The 15,477-nt window shown below is 40.8% G+C and overlaps 1 protein-coding gene across 6 annotated transcripts in view; it reads left to right on the forward strand.

The window, feature by feature from the left end:
* The window catches only part of akap13 (A-kinase anchoring protein 13), a 406,551-nt gene that overhangs the window by 98,316 nt on the left and 292,758 nt on the right, over positions 1 to 15,477 (forward strand). For all 6 annotated transcript variants that reach the window (XM_072565220.1, XM_072565221.1, XM_072565224.1 and 3 more), the window contains exon 3: positions 8,651 to 8,694. In XM_072565220.1, coding sequence (XP_072421321.1) covers positions 8,662 to 8,694 — 33 coding nt within the window. In that variant the 5' untranslated portion in view covers positions 8,651 to 8,661. The remainder of the gene's footprint in view (positions 1 to 8,650; positions 8,695 to 15,477) is intronic.

Consider the following 15,477-nt stretch of genomic DNA (forward strand, 5'->3'; position numbering starts at 1 on the left):
TCCCTCCTCCTTATCAGGGCATTATGCAGAATTGGAAGGTGTTGCCCAAGGACCCTTTGTGACTGCGTCTTGTAAGTAGTACAAACTGTTATGGTGAATGCTGAAAATGGTAAATGGGATGCCAAGTCAAGTGGGCTGCTTTGTCCTGGATGATGTTCAGCTTCTTCAATGTCATTGACTGGATAAATGCTGTTCCAATTAATCCATCACACTCCTGACTTATACCTTCCTAGGTACGGGACGGATTTTGAAGTATCAGGAGGTGAGTTAACTGTGACAGTATTCTAAGCCTCTGACCTGCTGTTGTAGCTGCAGGTGATAGCCTAGTAGTTTTATTGCTAAACTATTAATGTAGAAACTCAGCTAGTGTTCTAGGGACCCACAATAGCTTGTGGAATTTGGAATTTTTTTAACAAACTGGAATTACAAATCTACTGATCATCACAAATCTATTGCCAATTGTCAGAGAAACCAAAGTTGCTCACTAATGACCTTCAGGGAAGGAAATTGCCATCCTCACCTGGTTTGGCCTGGCCTGCATGTAACTCCAGCCACACCGTAATGTGGTTGACTCTCAACTGAAATGGCCTGGAAATCCACTCAGTTCAAGGGACCAGCCAGAAATCCTGGTCAGCCCAAGATGCCACATACCACGGGGAGTAAAAAAGAAACTCCCACTATTGAAATGGCTAGTTCAGTTTCTGGTCAGTTGTAACCCCCAGAATGTTGTTAATAGGAGTTTAAACAATGGTAATGTCACAGGGGTATAAGTTAAATTTTTTTTTGCTGGACAGGGTCAAGAGATAATGGTTAGATTCAAGCCCTATATAGTTGATAATCGGTAATGTTGGTTGTATAGGATATCTGAGAGGGCAGATTAATGGGGACACGTACGCTACGTGGTGAGTCAATGATGAGGTCAAGGTCAACGAAGCAGAGAGTTGCATGATCTTTAGAGTCATACACAAGGTGAATACCCTGTGCCAATATGGAGTCTGTTAGAACTTCTTCATTGGTATCTCTTAAATCGTAGCCTTATTCTATACTTTTAGTTTATTCAGGGATGTTGGCATCACTGGCTGGGCTAGCCTTGATTGTGCACCGTTAATGGCTCTTGAGAAGATGGTTGTGAACCTTCTTGAACTATGGCAGTCATGTGGTGTGGATACACCCACAGTGATGTAAGGGAGGGAGTTCCTAGATTTTGCCCTAGTGATGGTGAGGGAATGATAATATTATTCCAAGTCAGGATGATATGTAGCTTAGGGGGAATTTGCGACTCATGAAGTTCATATGTATTGGCTGCCCTTGCCCATTTGGACTATAGAGGTCACAGGTTTGGAGAGTGTCATAGAAGGAGACTTGATGATTTGTGTTAGTGAACTTTGTAAATGGTACACATTGCTGCTACTCTGCATTGGTGGTAGAGGGAGTGAATCCTGAAGATTTTAGATGTAGCCATAGTATGGATGTGGCTAGTTCAGTTCAGTTTCTGATCAATGGTAATGCTCTGGGATGTTGATAATCGGGTAATTAGCAATGGTAATGTCATTGAACAATCAAGGGGTGATGATTAGCTTCTCTCTTGGACATTGCTTTGCACTTGTGTGGAGTGAATGTTATTTTCCACTTGTCAACCCAAGCCAAGATGTTGTCTTGATCTGGGCAAAATGGACACAATGACCTCAGTATCTAAGAAGTCCTGAACGGTACAGAATGGTTGTGTAAAAATCAGTGAACATCCTTACTTCTGGCCTTAGGGTGACCTCAGTGACCAGATCTCAGAGATGTGCTGAAGCTGAAATGATTGGCCTCCAAGAGTCACAACCATCTTTCTTTGTGCAAGGTCTGACTCTAAACATGGGGAGCGTCTCTCAGTCGATTCCCATTGACTCCAGGTTTGTCTGGGCTCCTTGATGTCACACTAGAATGTTGTCCTGATGTCAAGGGTAGACTTTGAGTTAATTCATTTTAATCTTAATTCATTAAATGTACAGTAGCCTTTTGGTATTACTGTATGGATGGGGGTCAGTTAGCTCAGTTGACTGAGTGGCTAGTTTGTGCTGCAGAGTGCTGCCAACAACGTGGGTTCAATTCTGCACTGGCTGAGGTTACCAGGAAGGACTCTTCTCAACTTCTTCCTTGCCTGAGGCCTGGTAACCCTTAGGGTAAATCCCCACCAGTCATTTCTCTAATGAGAGAACAGTGCTATGGTCCAGTAGGGCTATGGTAACTTTATCTTTACTGCACAGAACTTTTACGGTTGAGTTGCTGAGTATAAAAAGATCGACATTGCAGATCAATTGAGTCACATTTTTTATATTTTACTGAGTTAGCTGAACTGTTTCAGGGCCTACGTTCAGGTTCCTGCTGTGACTTTGGTCCTGGGATGGGCATAGAACAATATTTGGCACAGATTTTTTGTCCTGATTGTGCTCTCCTCTGCTTATTCTGGAATATGTTTTGCAAGGATGTACAAATGAGGACACAATTGGAATTGGCTGCAATCACAGTGTTGTTCCATTGTCTGATATGACCTACTAATGTAATATGTCAAGGAAGAACAGCCACCTGAATGTGATTCTGAAGTAATGCGTTTTAGCAAATATCGCAGCCTGTTGGAGAAGGATGATTTGTGGCAGAAACGAAATGTTCTGTCGTTTGTATATGTTTATTTAAGCACTGTCAAAACCTATTATTAAATATAAGCCACATCTTGAATACACTGGTGATGATGGGAATAGGGACAATAGAAAGGCTTTAGGGTTATTATCTATTAGTCTGAACCTGCTTTGTACTTGTTCAGTAAATGGAAATTGAGCACTCTGCCAATAGCTCAAAGGAGGAATGATGTAACATACTGCAGTACCAATGTAATTTTAAGTCTGGTTAGATTTGGAACTAATACTCATTCCAGTTCATTAGTGCTTGACAAACTGCTGGTATTATTACTGATGGAGATGAAACCAGTGTCCCAATTAACAATGTAATTGATTTTGATGCTGTCACTCTGCTGGTGATGCAGCTTGACCCTGCTTCCTGCTTTTAAGTAGGGATCTTCAAACATCTGTTTGGAGGGAAATCTCCTGCAAATACTAATGACCTCTTTATCACTGGCTGTGTGATGCGAGGTACATAATGTTTCCTAGTCAGAATCTCAACTTTATTCTAACTGGCACATTGCAAAACTCCAACATACTGATTACCAGTTCCCTAGACATCCAGTTGTCATCCTTTTATTCTTTAGGATATAACCACTGCCTGTGATTTAGCTTCACTTGACCTCAGACATCCCTGCCAGATCCTACTTGGTGAGAACAGAACAGTGGTTATTATTGCAAATGGCAAGAGTTCTTTGGAGAACAACTGAGATAATCAGAGTAGTTGAAGTCAAGTCCAGAATTTTGCAGATTCATATGGACCATAAAAACTGACTTGGATCTGTTTCTATGCTGTAAGTTTGGCTTCACCTACACTGTCTATTTTAACAATGGATATTGCAAAATACTGTATTGCTTATTTCAAAAGGGCGAATATCTGGCTTTATTATAAACCATGTTCTCAACAAAAAAAAACTTGTCCTGCATGTGAAAAAGTCATCATTTATCCAGCAGTGTGTCAATGAGCTGTAGCTATCAGGTCTTGACACATAGATGCCTGAGTTTCAAGAATTCTGAAAATCCTCCAATACCTTCTTAGTACAGAGCTGCACAGCTGTTCAAAAAGTTCCTGCTGACGTAATTTCTATTTGTAACTTTCAAGTGTTTGGAGTGGTGTATCCTTCTCGGACAGACCTAAGCCACAGCTAACAGTTAGCCTGGATCAACTTTCTCTCCGTGACTTTGAAAACATGAGTTGGATCTCCCTGCTCTTTTCTGAAAATCAGTCCAGCTTCCTTAATCTTTCCCCATAACTTAAATTCTTGAACCCTAGGATCATTATGTTGCTTCACTCTCAACACTCTCAAGGGTAATCATATCCTTTGTTATCCAGTGAGGAGAACTATGTGCAGTATTCAAAATGGCATGGAGATTTTTCTAATATTGCAACAGCAACCACACTTCAAAAATTGCTTAAAGAGTCATATTGTTAGGTCCTTTTTCTTATACACTTGATAGGCCAACTTCTGTGAACAGTCAAAATTTATTAAGCAAGTACAGTACAAGCTGTGGAGAAACGCTTAATACTCTACACAGTGCTTGCAAAGTGTATCAAGAGAAGCTCTCTGAACAAACGGATAGTTCTTTTATCCAAAATTTCTACATCACAGTCAGTAATGCTCACAAGACAACCCCCAACCACTCCCCCACAGTCACATGCCACTCAAACCACAATGAAGTAACCTGATTATCTCCAGAAACAATGTAATGTAGATCATCCCTTAATGGCCAGATCTGGTGTAAATCATTTTTTTTGGATTGCAGGGAGTAGTCAGAATTTTAACTGCAGTGTTCTTATTGATTCTGAATAGAGGATGATAATGTAAATTTACTCTGAATAGTAGGAGATGATAATGTAGAATTTTTTACATTGTATCTGCAAGACAGAGAAACTTGCCACCCTACCCCCAGGGCATCCAATTTCTTAGATCAACAGAGCAAATTAACCCCTTAACATCTCAATATCAGACTTGAGATGTTAACTCAGTTTCTGTCTCCACAGATGCTACCAGAACCTGCTGAGTCTCTCCAACACCTTCTGTTTTTATTTCCAATCTCCAACATTTGCAGTACTTTTACTTCAACAGTAATTCATTGACTGCAAAGTAATTCTGTGGGTAGATTGTGAAAAGTCCCCTATAAATCCAAAATCAGAAATTGCTAGAGAAACTCAGCAGGTCTGGCAGCATCTTTGGAAAGAAAACAGAGTTTCGAGTTTCGAGTCCAGTGATCCTCCTTCATAACACTACTGAGTTCGTCCAAGGATTTGTTTTTGTTTAAGATTTCGAGCATCTGCAATTCTTTGTTTTATTTTCTATATAAATGCAGCCTTTCTCTTTTATATTGGGCTTGTCACAGCACCACTTCCCCATCCTATTTGTAGTATTTGTAATTATTTATAAATGAATTTTCACTGGTCCTCGGTGTAACTTTCCTATCTTCAGCTTATTTTGGGTTGGGGTCTGTCAGGAATGTTGGTAACTTTGAAGATATTGCTGACCATAGGGTCGCAAACCTCATGCAGAGTGTGGGACATGGATTTGTGGAGGCCACTGACTGTGAAGAGGTTTCATCATACTCCTTTTTAGTGTTCTGGTTAACCGGTACTGCTCATTGGCTTGGCAGGGATCTGTCAGAATTCTAAGGCACTTATATAAGTTACAGAGAGTCAGTTTGTAGACTTGCTCTTTCAGGTGGTCTCTGTACTCTAAGGTCCAATGGAGAGCCCAGTGGATCTTGAGCCTGATTTCTGTCTGCTTGTGGTCATGTTTCTGTATCATCCCAAGTCTGTTTAGTTGCAACATGGTATTTCAATTATATTTTTAACTTTTCTGCAATTAATTAACATCCACCTTACAGATGTTAAGGCAGGCAGAACCTGCAGCTGTACCACTTTGGAGGAAAAGCTTAAGAATCCAGTGGCATGCGGAAAATAAGATGAGCATTTTAACTCTGGTTAATGGGTCATTTCTTTGTGGCACGAGAGCGCAAAAATCGGTCTCTTCACCCAACAGCTGTGTTTGTGCTTCACATAAGCCTCCTCCCACCTTGCTTCATGCTTTCTTTATTGCATATCTTTCAGTTCCTCCTCCCTTGTTTATTTAGGTAGTGTAATGATTATAATGAGGTCAGCCAGGTGGACCTCATAAAATATGAGCTCCCTGACTGGGTGGGGATAGTCTTTGGAGGGTTGGTGTGGATTGATGGGCCAATAGCCTGATTTCCTGTTGTAAGGATTCTATGATCTAAGGCTATGATGTTTGATATTTGCAGATACATAGTTTACAGTCCTTTGCATGCTATGTTCACTCCATGATTCAGAATAATTATGTACTTGCCCTGAACATGTCACAGTGCTGGGGTGATTATTTGACCCAACTAGCTGAAGCCAGGGAATGTGCTCAAAAGTCAAAGCTGGCCACACCAGGCTATGCCAATAGATGTGCCATCTTTCAGATGATATGTCAAACCAAAGCCATGTCTCCCTGCTTGGGTGGATGTGCAAGATCCCATGGCGCTACTTCAAAGTGGATCAGGAAAATTATGAAATAAACACACAAAATACAGATCAACCTTTTTTTTTTAGAGTAGATTACTTACAGTGTGGAAACAGGCCCTTCGGCCCAACAAGTCCACACCGCACCCGCCGAAGCGCAACCCACCCATACCCCTATATCTACCCCTTACCTAACACTGCGGGCAATTTAGCATGGCCAATTCACCTGACCTGCACATCTTTGGAGTGTGGGAGGAAACCGGAGCACCCGGAGGAAACCCACGCAGACACGGGGAGAACGTGCAAACTCCACACAGAGAGTCGCCTGAGGCGGGAATTGAACCCAGATCTCTGGCGCTAACCATCATCCACTCAGGCAGCATTTGTAGCAATAGCGCCTGAGTTGATGTATCAAGTCAACATGGTTTCCTCAGAAAACAAAAAACGAAGAGTTGCCTATGCTGGAAATCAGAAAACAAAAACAGAGATTGCTGGAAAAACTCCTTGGGTCTGGCAGTAGCTGTGGAGCAAAAGCAGAGTCAATGTTTCAAAATCCAGTGATCCATTTTGAAGACTACTATCTAACTATGAGTTGGAAAATAACTGTCAGCCTCTTTATTTATGGTAACCTTTGAAAAGGAAATTTTAAAAAAATTGATATGGTTTAACATTACACATTTTGGCCCTGGGCACCAAATGTGTTAGATAACTGTTATACTGTGTTACTTAAGTAAAACTAAAATAACCATCCAATCAAGTGTAAGAACAGTAAAATTTAAATATTTAGAACTCCTCATTTCTCTGGTGCACTTGCCGTATCTTGCAATCAAATTTTGAACCCCTAGTAATTTTTGATTTTACTTGCTTTCCAAATAAGAAGGTACTGAAACCATTAATCCTATTTTAATCTTTATTTAAAGATCCCTTTCAAATTTACATTTTACTAATTTGAAAATGTTTCCTTGTTCCCCTGTTCATGCTTGTGCCATCATCTAATGCTCTCCTAGCAGAACCATAAAGCAAACTATTGCACAATATTGTGATTGATATTGATATGCTTTGTGCTTCTGCATCAGATGGACTGCCTCTTTACAGTCTGTATATAAGGTTGTGTGTAATTTTAAATTCAAATTAACAACTAACCATTCTATCCATAGAAGAACAGGGGGCAGTGGTTCATAAAAACAAGTTTCTGACATTACACAGTTAGTTACAAATCCAGCTGCTGTTGGTCAGGGAAGCAATGGTTTGTCAGAGGAAGCTGTGTATATTTATATTTTTGTTAAGTATTTTGAGAATGGCCTCTTTCCTCTGCCTGTGTGAATTGGAATGAGGGAAAAGGAAGTAGTGGCCATTGTAATGTAACTGAAGAACAGATTTGATATTGTGCTCCTCCCTGCTAAACCTTTTTGCATTCTCCTGATGGATCCTGATTCGGATTGGGGTTTTGGTTAGTAGCCTCTGGCTGCCACCTTGGCTAAGTTGCCCAGTGATTGTTGGCAGACTCTTTGATTGGGCCCAGCAGGCTGTCCCAGGGCCATGCAACCTCAGCATCATGACAGAGGCAACAGCAACTCCAGAACAAGGCTCCTTTCCATGAATGGGTGGCTCCTGACACTGTTTCCATCAGCTCTTACAGCTTTCCCAAATCCCAACCTGCTGGGCAAGCTTCTAATGAGAACAGCTGCTGGAAAAGCTCAACAGGTCTGGCAGCATCTGTGAAGGGAGATCAGAGTTAACGTTTCAGATCCAATGAAGCCACTTCTGAGGAAGGGTTACTGGACCTGAAGCATTAACTCTGCTTTCTCTCTGCAGATGCTGCCAGACCTACTGAGCTTTTCGTGCAACTTCTATTTTTGTTTCTAATTTACAGCATCCGCAGTTCTTTTGGTTTTTATTAAGCGTCTAATGGTGCCTCTTAACTCTCCCAGGGCTCACTACCAAGTCCTAAATTCTTTTTGTTCTATTTTACCTCTCCACCTGATATACCATGAGTCATTGTTTTGTTTCTCTACAGGAAAGGAGTGTTTATTAGATCATAGTGCAGGAATCCTTTTGTTCATGGGCATTCGCTTATACTGCTAGTTTCCAAGCCCAGCGATCAATTTGGCTGATTTTAATACTGACCGGGTGAGATTGATTAACTCTGAGGAAAGTACCTGGTGGTTTCCCCTTTATTGACTATAGTCCCTTGCTGTTCTGTTTGCCAACTGAACTAGATGCTTGCATATAACCAACTAAACTTAAACTTTAACAGATACACATGATACTTTGTTGGGCTTGTGGTGTGTATGGCATCTGCTCTACTGAAAGCTGATGAAGAATACTTTATATAAGTAACATTGAAAGCACAATTATTTTTCAATGTAACAAAGTGAGATTAAATTCCTATCCTGTTTGAAGTAGCACTTTATGACTGAATATGTTACTAAATAACTTTGTGGTTTAGCAAATAACTTTCTGTATACTTATTTTCTTCTCTTTTGACTTACAGCACCTTGTGTCATGAAACTTACACCAAATCACGCTCCATTATATGTAAGTAATAAAATTTTTTAAAGAAAACTATTTTTCAGAGCAGTGGAGCTATTGATAAGTTCAGTCATTCAGATTCTGAAAGGTTGTCGTTTTATTCCGTTACGAGGTTAGATGTGGGGTTTAGGAGCTAACTAGAGCGCACCTGAATATATGAATGTTTTAAAAGATAACGCCTGCAAAACACAAGGTTTGGAAACTGTTCTTCCACAAAATTAGACTTCAATGCAAGACTGAAGAAGTAAAAGTCTATATGCTCCAAGTAAGGGACGAAGTGAAATGTTTTTGGATATTTTCAGCTGACTATAAAGTGGGCACAAAACCCAAATTATAGAGCTACCTCTGGGTGTAGCATTAAATTTCAACTTTTACTGAGAGCGATCACTAGATGGTTGGAAGGGGAACATTGCTATGTAGATGATAAAGTGAGTGTTTTTCTGTGTATAAGTTGGGAGACTGGATTCAACTTTGGACCTGACGTGGGGGTGTTCCACATTGGCACCAGCTATAAGACCATGAAGCATTAATGCAGAAGTGGGCCATTTGGCCCACCAAATCTGCTGTGCCATTCAATGAGATCATGGCTGTTCAGATCATTCTCAACTCCACTTTACTGCGTCTTCCACATAACCCTTGATTCCCATACTCATTAAAAGTCACTATTTCATTGTTGAAGACCCAACCTTGACAACTGTCTGCAGTAAAGAGTTCCACGAGTTTGCTACCCTCTGAGAAAACATATTCTTCCTGATCACCGTCTTAAATGGTCAACCCCTTACTCTGGGATAGTCGATGAGTTGGGCTGAGGGGTCTGTTTCCATCATAACCCTTAACCTCTATTTATGCTGTTAATTCATTAATTTTATTCCAAATACTAAGTACTTTTATGTGAAGAACCATTAATTTGGCCTTTTTATTATCATGTTTTCTCCCTTGGATAGCCTTTGCTGTTTTTCATATACTTGTATACTCTTGTGTCTCCTTGTGCCACTCTGAGTACTGTTGTCTCCATTTGTGCCCTGTAATGCCACCATATCAATTTCCTTTGTAGGTCTCCATATCTGTAAGTGATTAATTACTTAGTGCTGCCATCCCTCATCGTGATCAATACAAAAGAAATATGCCAACTATTGTCTTTTAATTTCATTACAATCTCTGCTAAAATATAAGCTTTGACAAAAATTAATATAAGTTATCATTTCCTTGTGTCTATTTAAAACATTTGCACACAATAGTTAGTATATCGTTACATTGGCAACGAGTTGTCTGCTATTGTCTTAATCGAGTGACCATTACTTTTGCACCGTGTCTAATCAGTGACTGAGTGTCAGGTTATATAGAATTATGGGCAATGCTCCAGCAAAACTAGATAAGCAATGAATCCATATCCATGTCGGCAGTTGAGACATTGCGAGTGAGTAGTAACAAAACTTGTCTTTTTTTAATGGAGGCCCAAATTGTCTTTTGTCCAGAGTCTCTTCATCCCTGTCCTATTAAAGCCAACTAACTCAGCAGCAACTGGGATATTGCCTAAACCCCTCCTGCTCTGTATGGATACCCACTCCTCAATTTTTATGGTTTGAAAATGTTCCAAAAGAACTGTTATGTGAAACTTCTATGTTTCTCCCAGTTGCACATTGCATCGGGCAGTTTCACCTACAATCACTGAGTGTATGCTGATGAATCAAATTTGACAGCAATTGTTGCACATTCACTGGTGTCTTTTAGGCTACAATGAATTACAAAAAAAATCAAATGTATTTCATGCATTCAGATCAGCATTTTCCTAATAATCAACTGCAGGTTAAATTCCAGAAGACCTATCATGTATGCATTCCAAATTTCTTAACTAGCTGTTTCTCTACTTACCCTCTTCCCTAAAGTTTCTTGTGCTGGACGTCGGTGTCAGTTGGCAGTTGCACTGGCTCAAAGAGTGACCTTGCCATTCCAAAACACACTATAAATGCACAAAGCTTTCAGCTGTTCAGTTAGCTTACCAGAAGCTCAGAAGAGCTCCCACTTGCCCATTTGCATTCCTCAGTATCCATGAAGGCAGGAAAATTGGATGTGTGTCACCTGGCATATTAACTGGTGATATTTCATAGGGTGAAGATCTCCATTCTTAGACTCTATATGATCAACATTGGTCAGTGGATTAACTACTGTCATGGATATATGTCATGCGTTCGCATTATATATTAATGATCTGGATAATGGGACTGGGGGCATTCTAGCGAAGTTTGCCGATGATACGAAGATTGGTGGACAGGCAGGTAGTACTGAGGAAGTGGGGAGGCTGCAGAAGGATCTAGACAGTTTGGGAGAGTGGTCCAGGAAATGGCTGATGGAATTCAATGTGAACAAATGCGAGGTCTTGCACTTTGGCAAAAAGAATAAAAGCACAGACTACTTTCTAAACGGTGAGAAAATTCGTAAAGCCAAAGTACAAAGGGATGTGGGAGTGCTAGTCGAGGATTCTCTAAAGGTCAACATGCAGGTTGAGTCTGTGATTAAGAAAGCGAATGCAATGTTGTCACTTATCTCAAGAGGGTTGGAATATAAAAACACCATTGTGCTACTGAGACTTTATAAAGCTCTGGTTAGGCCCCATTTGGAGTACTGTGTCCAGTTTTGGTCCCCACACCTCAGGAAGGACATACTGGCACTGGAACGAGTCCAGCGGAGATTCACACGGATGATCCCTGGAATGGTTGGTCTAACATATGAGGAACGGCTGAGGATCCTGGGATTGTATTCATTGGAGTTTAGAAGATTAAGGGGAGACTTAATAGAGACGTACAAGATAATACATGGCTTGGAAAGGGTGGATGCTAGGAAATTGTTTCCGTTAGGTGAGGAGACTGGGACCCGTGGACACAGCCTTAGAATTAGAGGGGGTAAATTCAGAACAGAAATGCGGAGACATTTCTTCAGCCAGAGAGTGGTGGGACTGTGGAATTCATTGCCGCAGAGTGCAGTGGAGGCCAGGACGCTAAATGTCTTCAAGGCAGAGATTGATAGATTCTTGTTGTCTCGGGGAATTAAGGGCTACGGGGAGAATGCGGGTAAGTGGAGTTGAAGTGCCCAGCAGCCATGATTGAATGGCGGAGTGGACTCGATGGGCCGAATGGCCTTACTTCCACTCCTATGTCTTATGGTCTTATGGAAAAATGAGGAGCTTGTTCAACCCAATGATCTTGTATCAGTATCTAAATAATTCTCATTTACTGGTTACTGATCAAGACCATGTTCCTTGCACTTCTTGATCTACCAAGTGCTATCTGGGAATGAATAGTGCACCTTCTCCTACATGCCTTACCCAAATGCAGTTTCCCAACAGTCCTGTTTCCTGTAATCCATTAGACAATAGGTGCAGGAGTAGGCCATTCTGCCCTTTGAGCCTGCACCACCATTCAATATGATCATGGCTGATCATCCTTGATCAGTATCCTGTTCCTGCCTTATCTCCATAACCCTTGATTCCACTATCCTTGAGAGTTCTATCCAACTCTTTCTTAAATGAATCCAGAGACTGGGCCTCCACTGCCCTCTGGGGCAGAGCATTCCACACAGCCACCACTCTCTGGGTGAAGAAGTTTCTCCTCATCTCTGTCCTAAATGGTCTACTCCATATTTTTAAGCTGTGTCCTCTGGTTCGGCACTCACCCATGAGCGGAAACATGTTTCCTGCCTCCAGAGTATCCAATCCTTTAATAATCTTATATGTCTCAATTAATGTCTTCCTTATTTGTATGGCTTGAATCTACAGGCATTTAGTAACCCATTGAAAAGTGGAAATACTCAACAATCGGCAGTTTCAGAGAGGAGTTCTTTAGCTGCACTTCATTTAATAGAATTTCAATAAGATGCAAATTTCCCTGTATTTGAGCGACTTCTACAATAGATGTTACTGTTTTGAATATCAAATAGATTAAGCAATAATGTCCTTCTTTTACTAGTATAGAATCAGTAGGGCTTAATTGAGATTTTGTGATAGGTATCAAGAAGAAAAATAATGTGTAATTGTGTTGCGCTTTTCATGATCATCAGCTTGGAGGAAATGAGGCAACCAGTTTACACACAGCAAATTCTGCCGGACAGCATTATGCTAAAAACTTGATCAGTTGTATTGCTGCTGATTTGGGATAGATATTGATCAGAACACCAGCTCTTCCCTGCTCTTCTTTGTAATAGTGCCATAGAATCTTTCATATCTACCTGAGAAGGCAGTTGAGACCTCAGAAGACGGCCTTAGGGTGGCACGGTGGCACAGTGGTTAGCACTGCTGCCTCACAGCGCCAGAGACCTGGGTTCAATTCCCGCCTCAGGCAACTGACTGTGTGGACTTTGCACATTCTCCCCGTGTCAGCGTGGGTTTCCTCCGGGTGCTCCGGTTTCCTTCCACAGTCCAAAGATGTGCAGATCAGGTGAATTGGCCATGCTAAATTGCCCGTAGTGTTAGGTAAGGGGTAGATGTAGGGGTAAGGGTGGGTTGCGCTTCGGCGGGGCGGTGTGGACTTGTTGGGCTGAAGGGCCTGTTTCCATACTGTAAGTAATCTAATCTAAAAAAAAGACAGCACCTCTGACAGTTCTGCACTCTTCAGCACACTAAAGTCATGCTATCAAGGAGGCCACATCCCTCTAGCCTGCTCCATTATTTAATATGACCATAAGATATAAATCTCATAATATCACTGTGAATGTAGCAGAATGTTAGTGTACAATATGAGATGCTGGTGAGTACATAGTTTCTACTCCGAGTTAGTCAGGTTGCCCTATTCACATGCCTGCCTTTTATGAAATCACTTAGCCATGCAAAACTTAAAGTACACTTCTTTTTTATTGTCCACTGTGAGGCTAATCATTGCTAATACAGTTCTAAATAAATAAAAAAAGAAAGCTTGCTTTTGGGGTGTATTGTTAAGTGAAATTGTGATAGGGGATATGTGAACAGTGAAACTTGATTGTGCTACTCTGGAGTACCAGCTTGATATTCATGGTCAAACCAGGGAGTAGGTTTTGTACCTGGAACATTGTTACACAGGAAAATGCTACCAACCAAGCTGAAGTTCATGGAAGAGTTCATATTTTCAACCCTAAGGTTGTAACAAACATTGTGTCAATTGAATTGTCATCAATATATTTGAAGTTACTGTAAAGAATTGCTGGAAGTTTTCAAAGATCCAACAAACATCTGAAAATACAAAACATAGTTTAATGTTTCAGACAGACCGTTTTCATCAAAGTGCCATTTCCAACAGTTTCTGTTTTTGTATTCAATGTTTGTAACTGTTCTTTTCCTCTCTAAAGGCCAATATTTGGTTCAGGTTTAAGATTAAATAGCTAGAAAATCATCTAGGATATAACAGTCTGACTTTATTTGATGCATAGCTGATTTAGGTCAAATGAATACCTTGAAATATTGTAGATTTCTGTCAGGAAATTAAAAGACTTTGGGGTTTTTCATGTGTGCTGCATTAGTAACTAAAGCATTTGTTTTCTTGCCAAAACAAGCTTACCAGTAAATAGTCTAATAAGACCATCACAAGTGGCTTAAATCAGTATATAGTTAGTGTTGTTTTTCACTAGCCAATTAATAGGTACAAACAGGAAAGTGAAGTGGTACTGTTTGAGGTTCATTTGATACTTTGTTACTCAAGAACTTTCTGTAAACACTCCCAACTCCACACTCTGCTTTGAAGGCGGGCAACTCTCAAAAATGCTTCAAGTCATAAGCATTTGACCAAATTTTTTGTTATCTTGAATGTTGACTGAACTTTGGCAGACTTGCCTTTATTGCTCAAACCATTAAGTGTAGGAAATGAGATGTCATGGTGAGGTTGTACAGGACAATGGTGAGGCCATTTTTGGAGTATTGTGTACAGTTTTGATTTGATTTATTGCAGTCATGTGCACCTAAATACAATGAAAAGCTTTATTTGTGAGCAATACAGGCAGATCATAGTAAGCAAGGACGTCCAGATCAAAGGGTGCTCAGACAGAGTCAGACATACAGATTACACTGCACAGGAGGTGCATGAAGCGAGATCAGCATTATCAAGGTCAACATTATTTGAAGCTAGGGAGTCCATTCAGCAACCTAATAACGGCAGGGAAGAAACTGTTCTTGAAGTTATTGGTGCATGTGTTCAAGCTTCTGTAACCTCTACCTGACAGAAGAGGTTGTAGGAGAGCATTACTGGGATGGGAGGTGGGGTCTTTGGCAGCATTTGTGTGGCAGTGAGAGGTGTAAATGGAGCCTACAGATAGAAGATTGTGTGCACAGTCCACTTCATGTAAAACAACTTTCTGTAGTTTCTTATGGTACTGGGCAGAACAGTTGCCATACCAAGCCATTATACATCCAGATAGTATGCTTTCAGTGGTGCATTTGTAAAAGTTGTGAGGGTCATTATGAACATTCCGAATTTCCTAAGCTGCCTGAGGAAGAAGAGCTGGTGTTATACCTTCTTTACCGTTGCATCTATGTGGGAAGTCCAGGCTGGCTATAGGAAGGATATTATTAAGCTGGAGAGGGTGCAGAGAAAATGTATGAGGATGATACTGAAGGGATTGGGTTCTAAGGAGAGGCTAGATAAACTGGGACTTGATTCATTGGATTGTAGGAGGTTGAGCGATGACCTAATAGTTTATAAAATCATGAGGGGCATAGCTAAGATTAAACATAAAGGTCTTTTCCCCAGAATGGGGGAGGGGGGGGGTGGATTTCAAAACTAGGCAACATATTATAAGATGAGGGGAGAAAGATTTGAAAGGGACCTCGGG

Source organism: Chiloscyllium punctatum, chromosome 48, assembly GCF_047496795.1.
Source record: "Chiloscyllium punctatum isolate Juve2018m chromosome 48, sChiPun1.3, whole genome shotgun sequence".
NCBI lineage: Eukaryota > Metazoa > Chordata > Chondrichthyes > Orectolobiformes > Hemiscylliidae > Chiloscyllium > Chiloscyllium punctatum.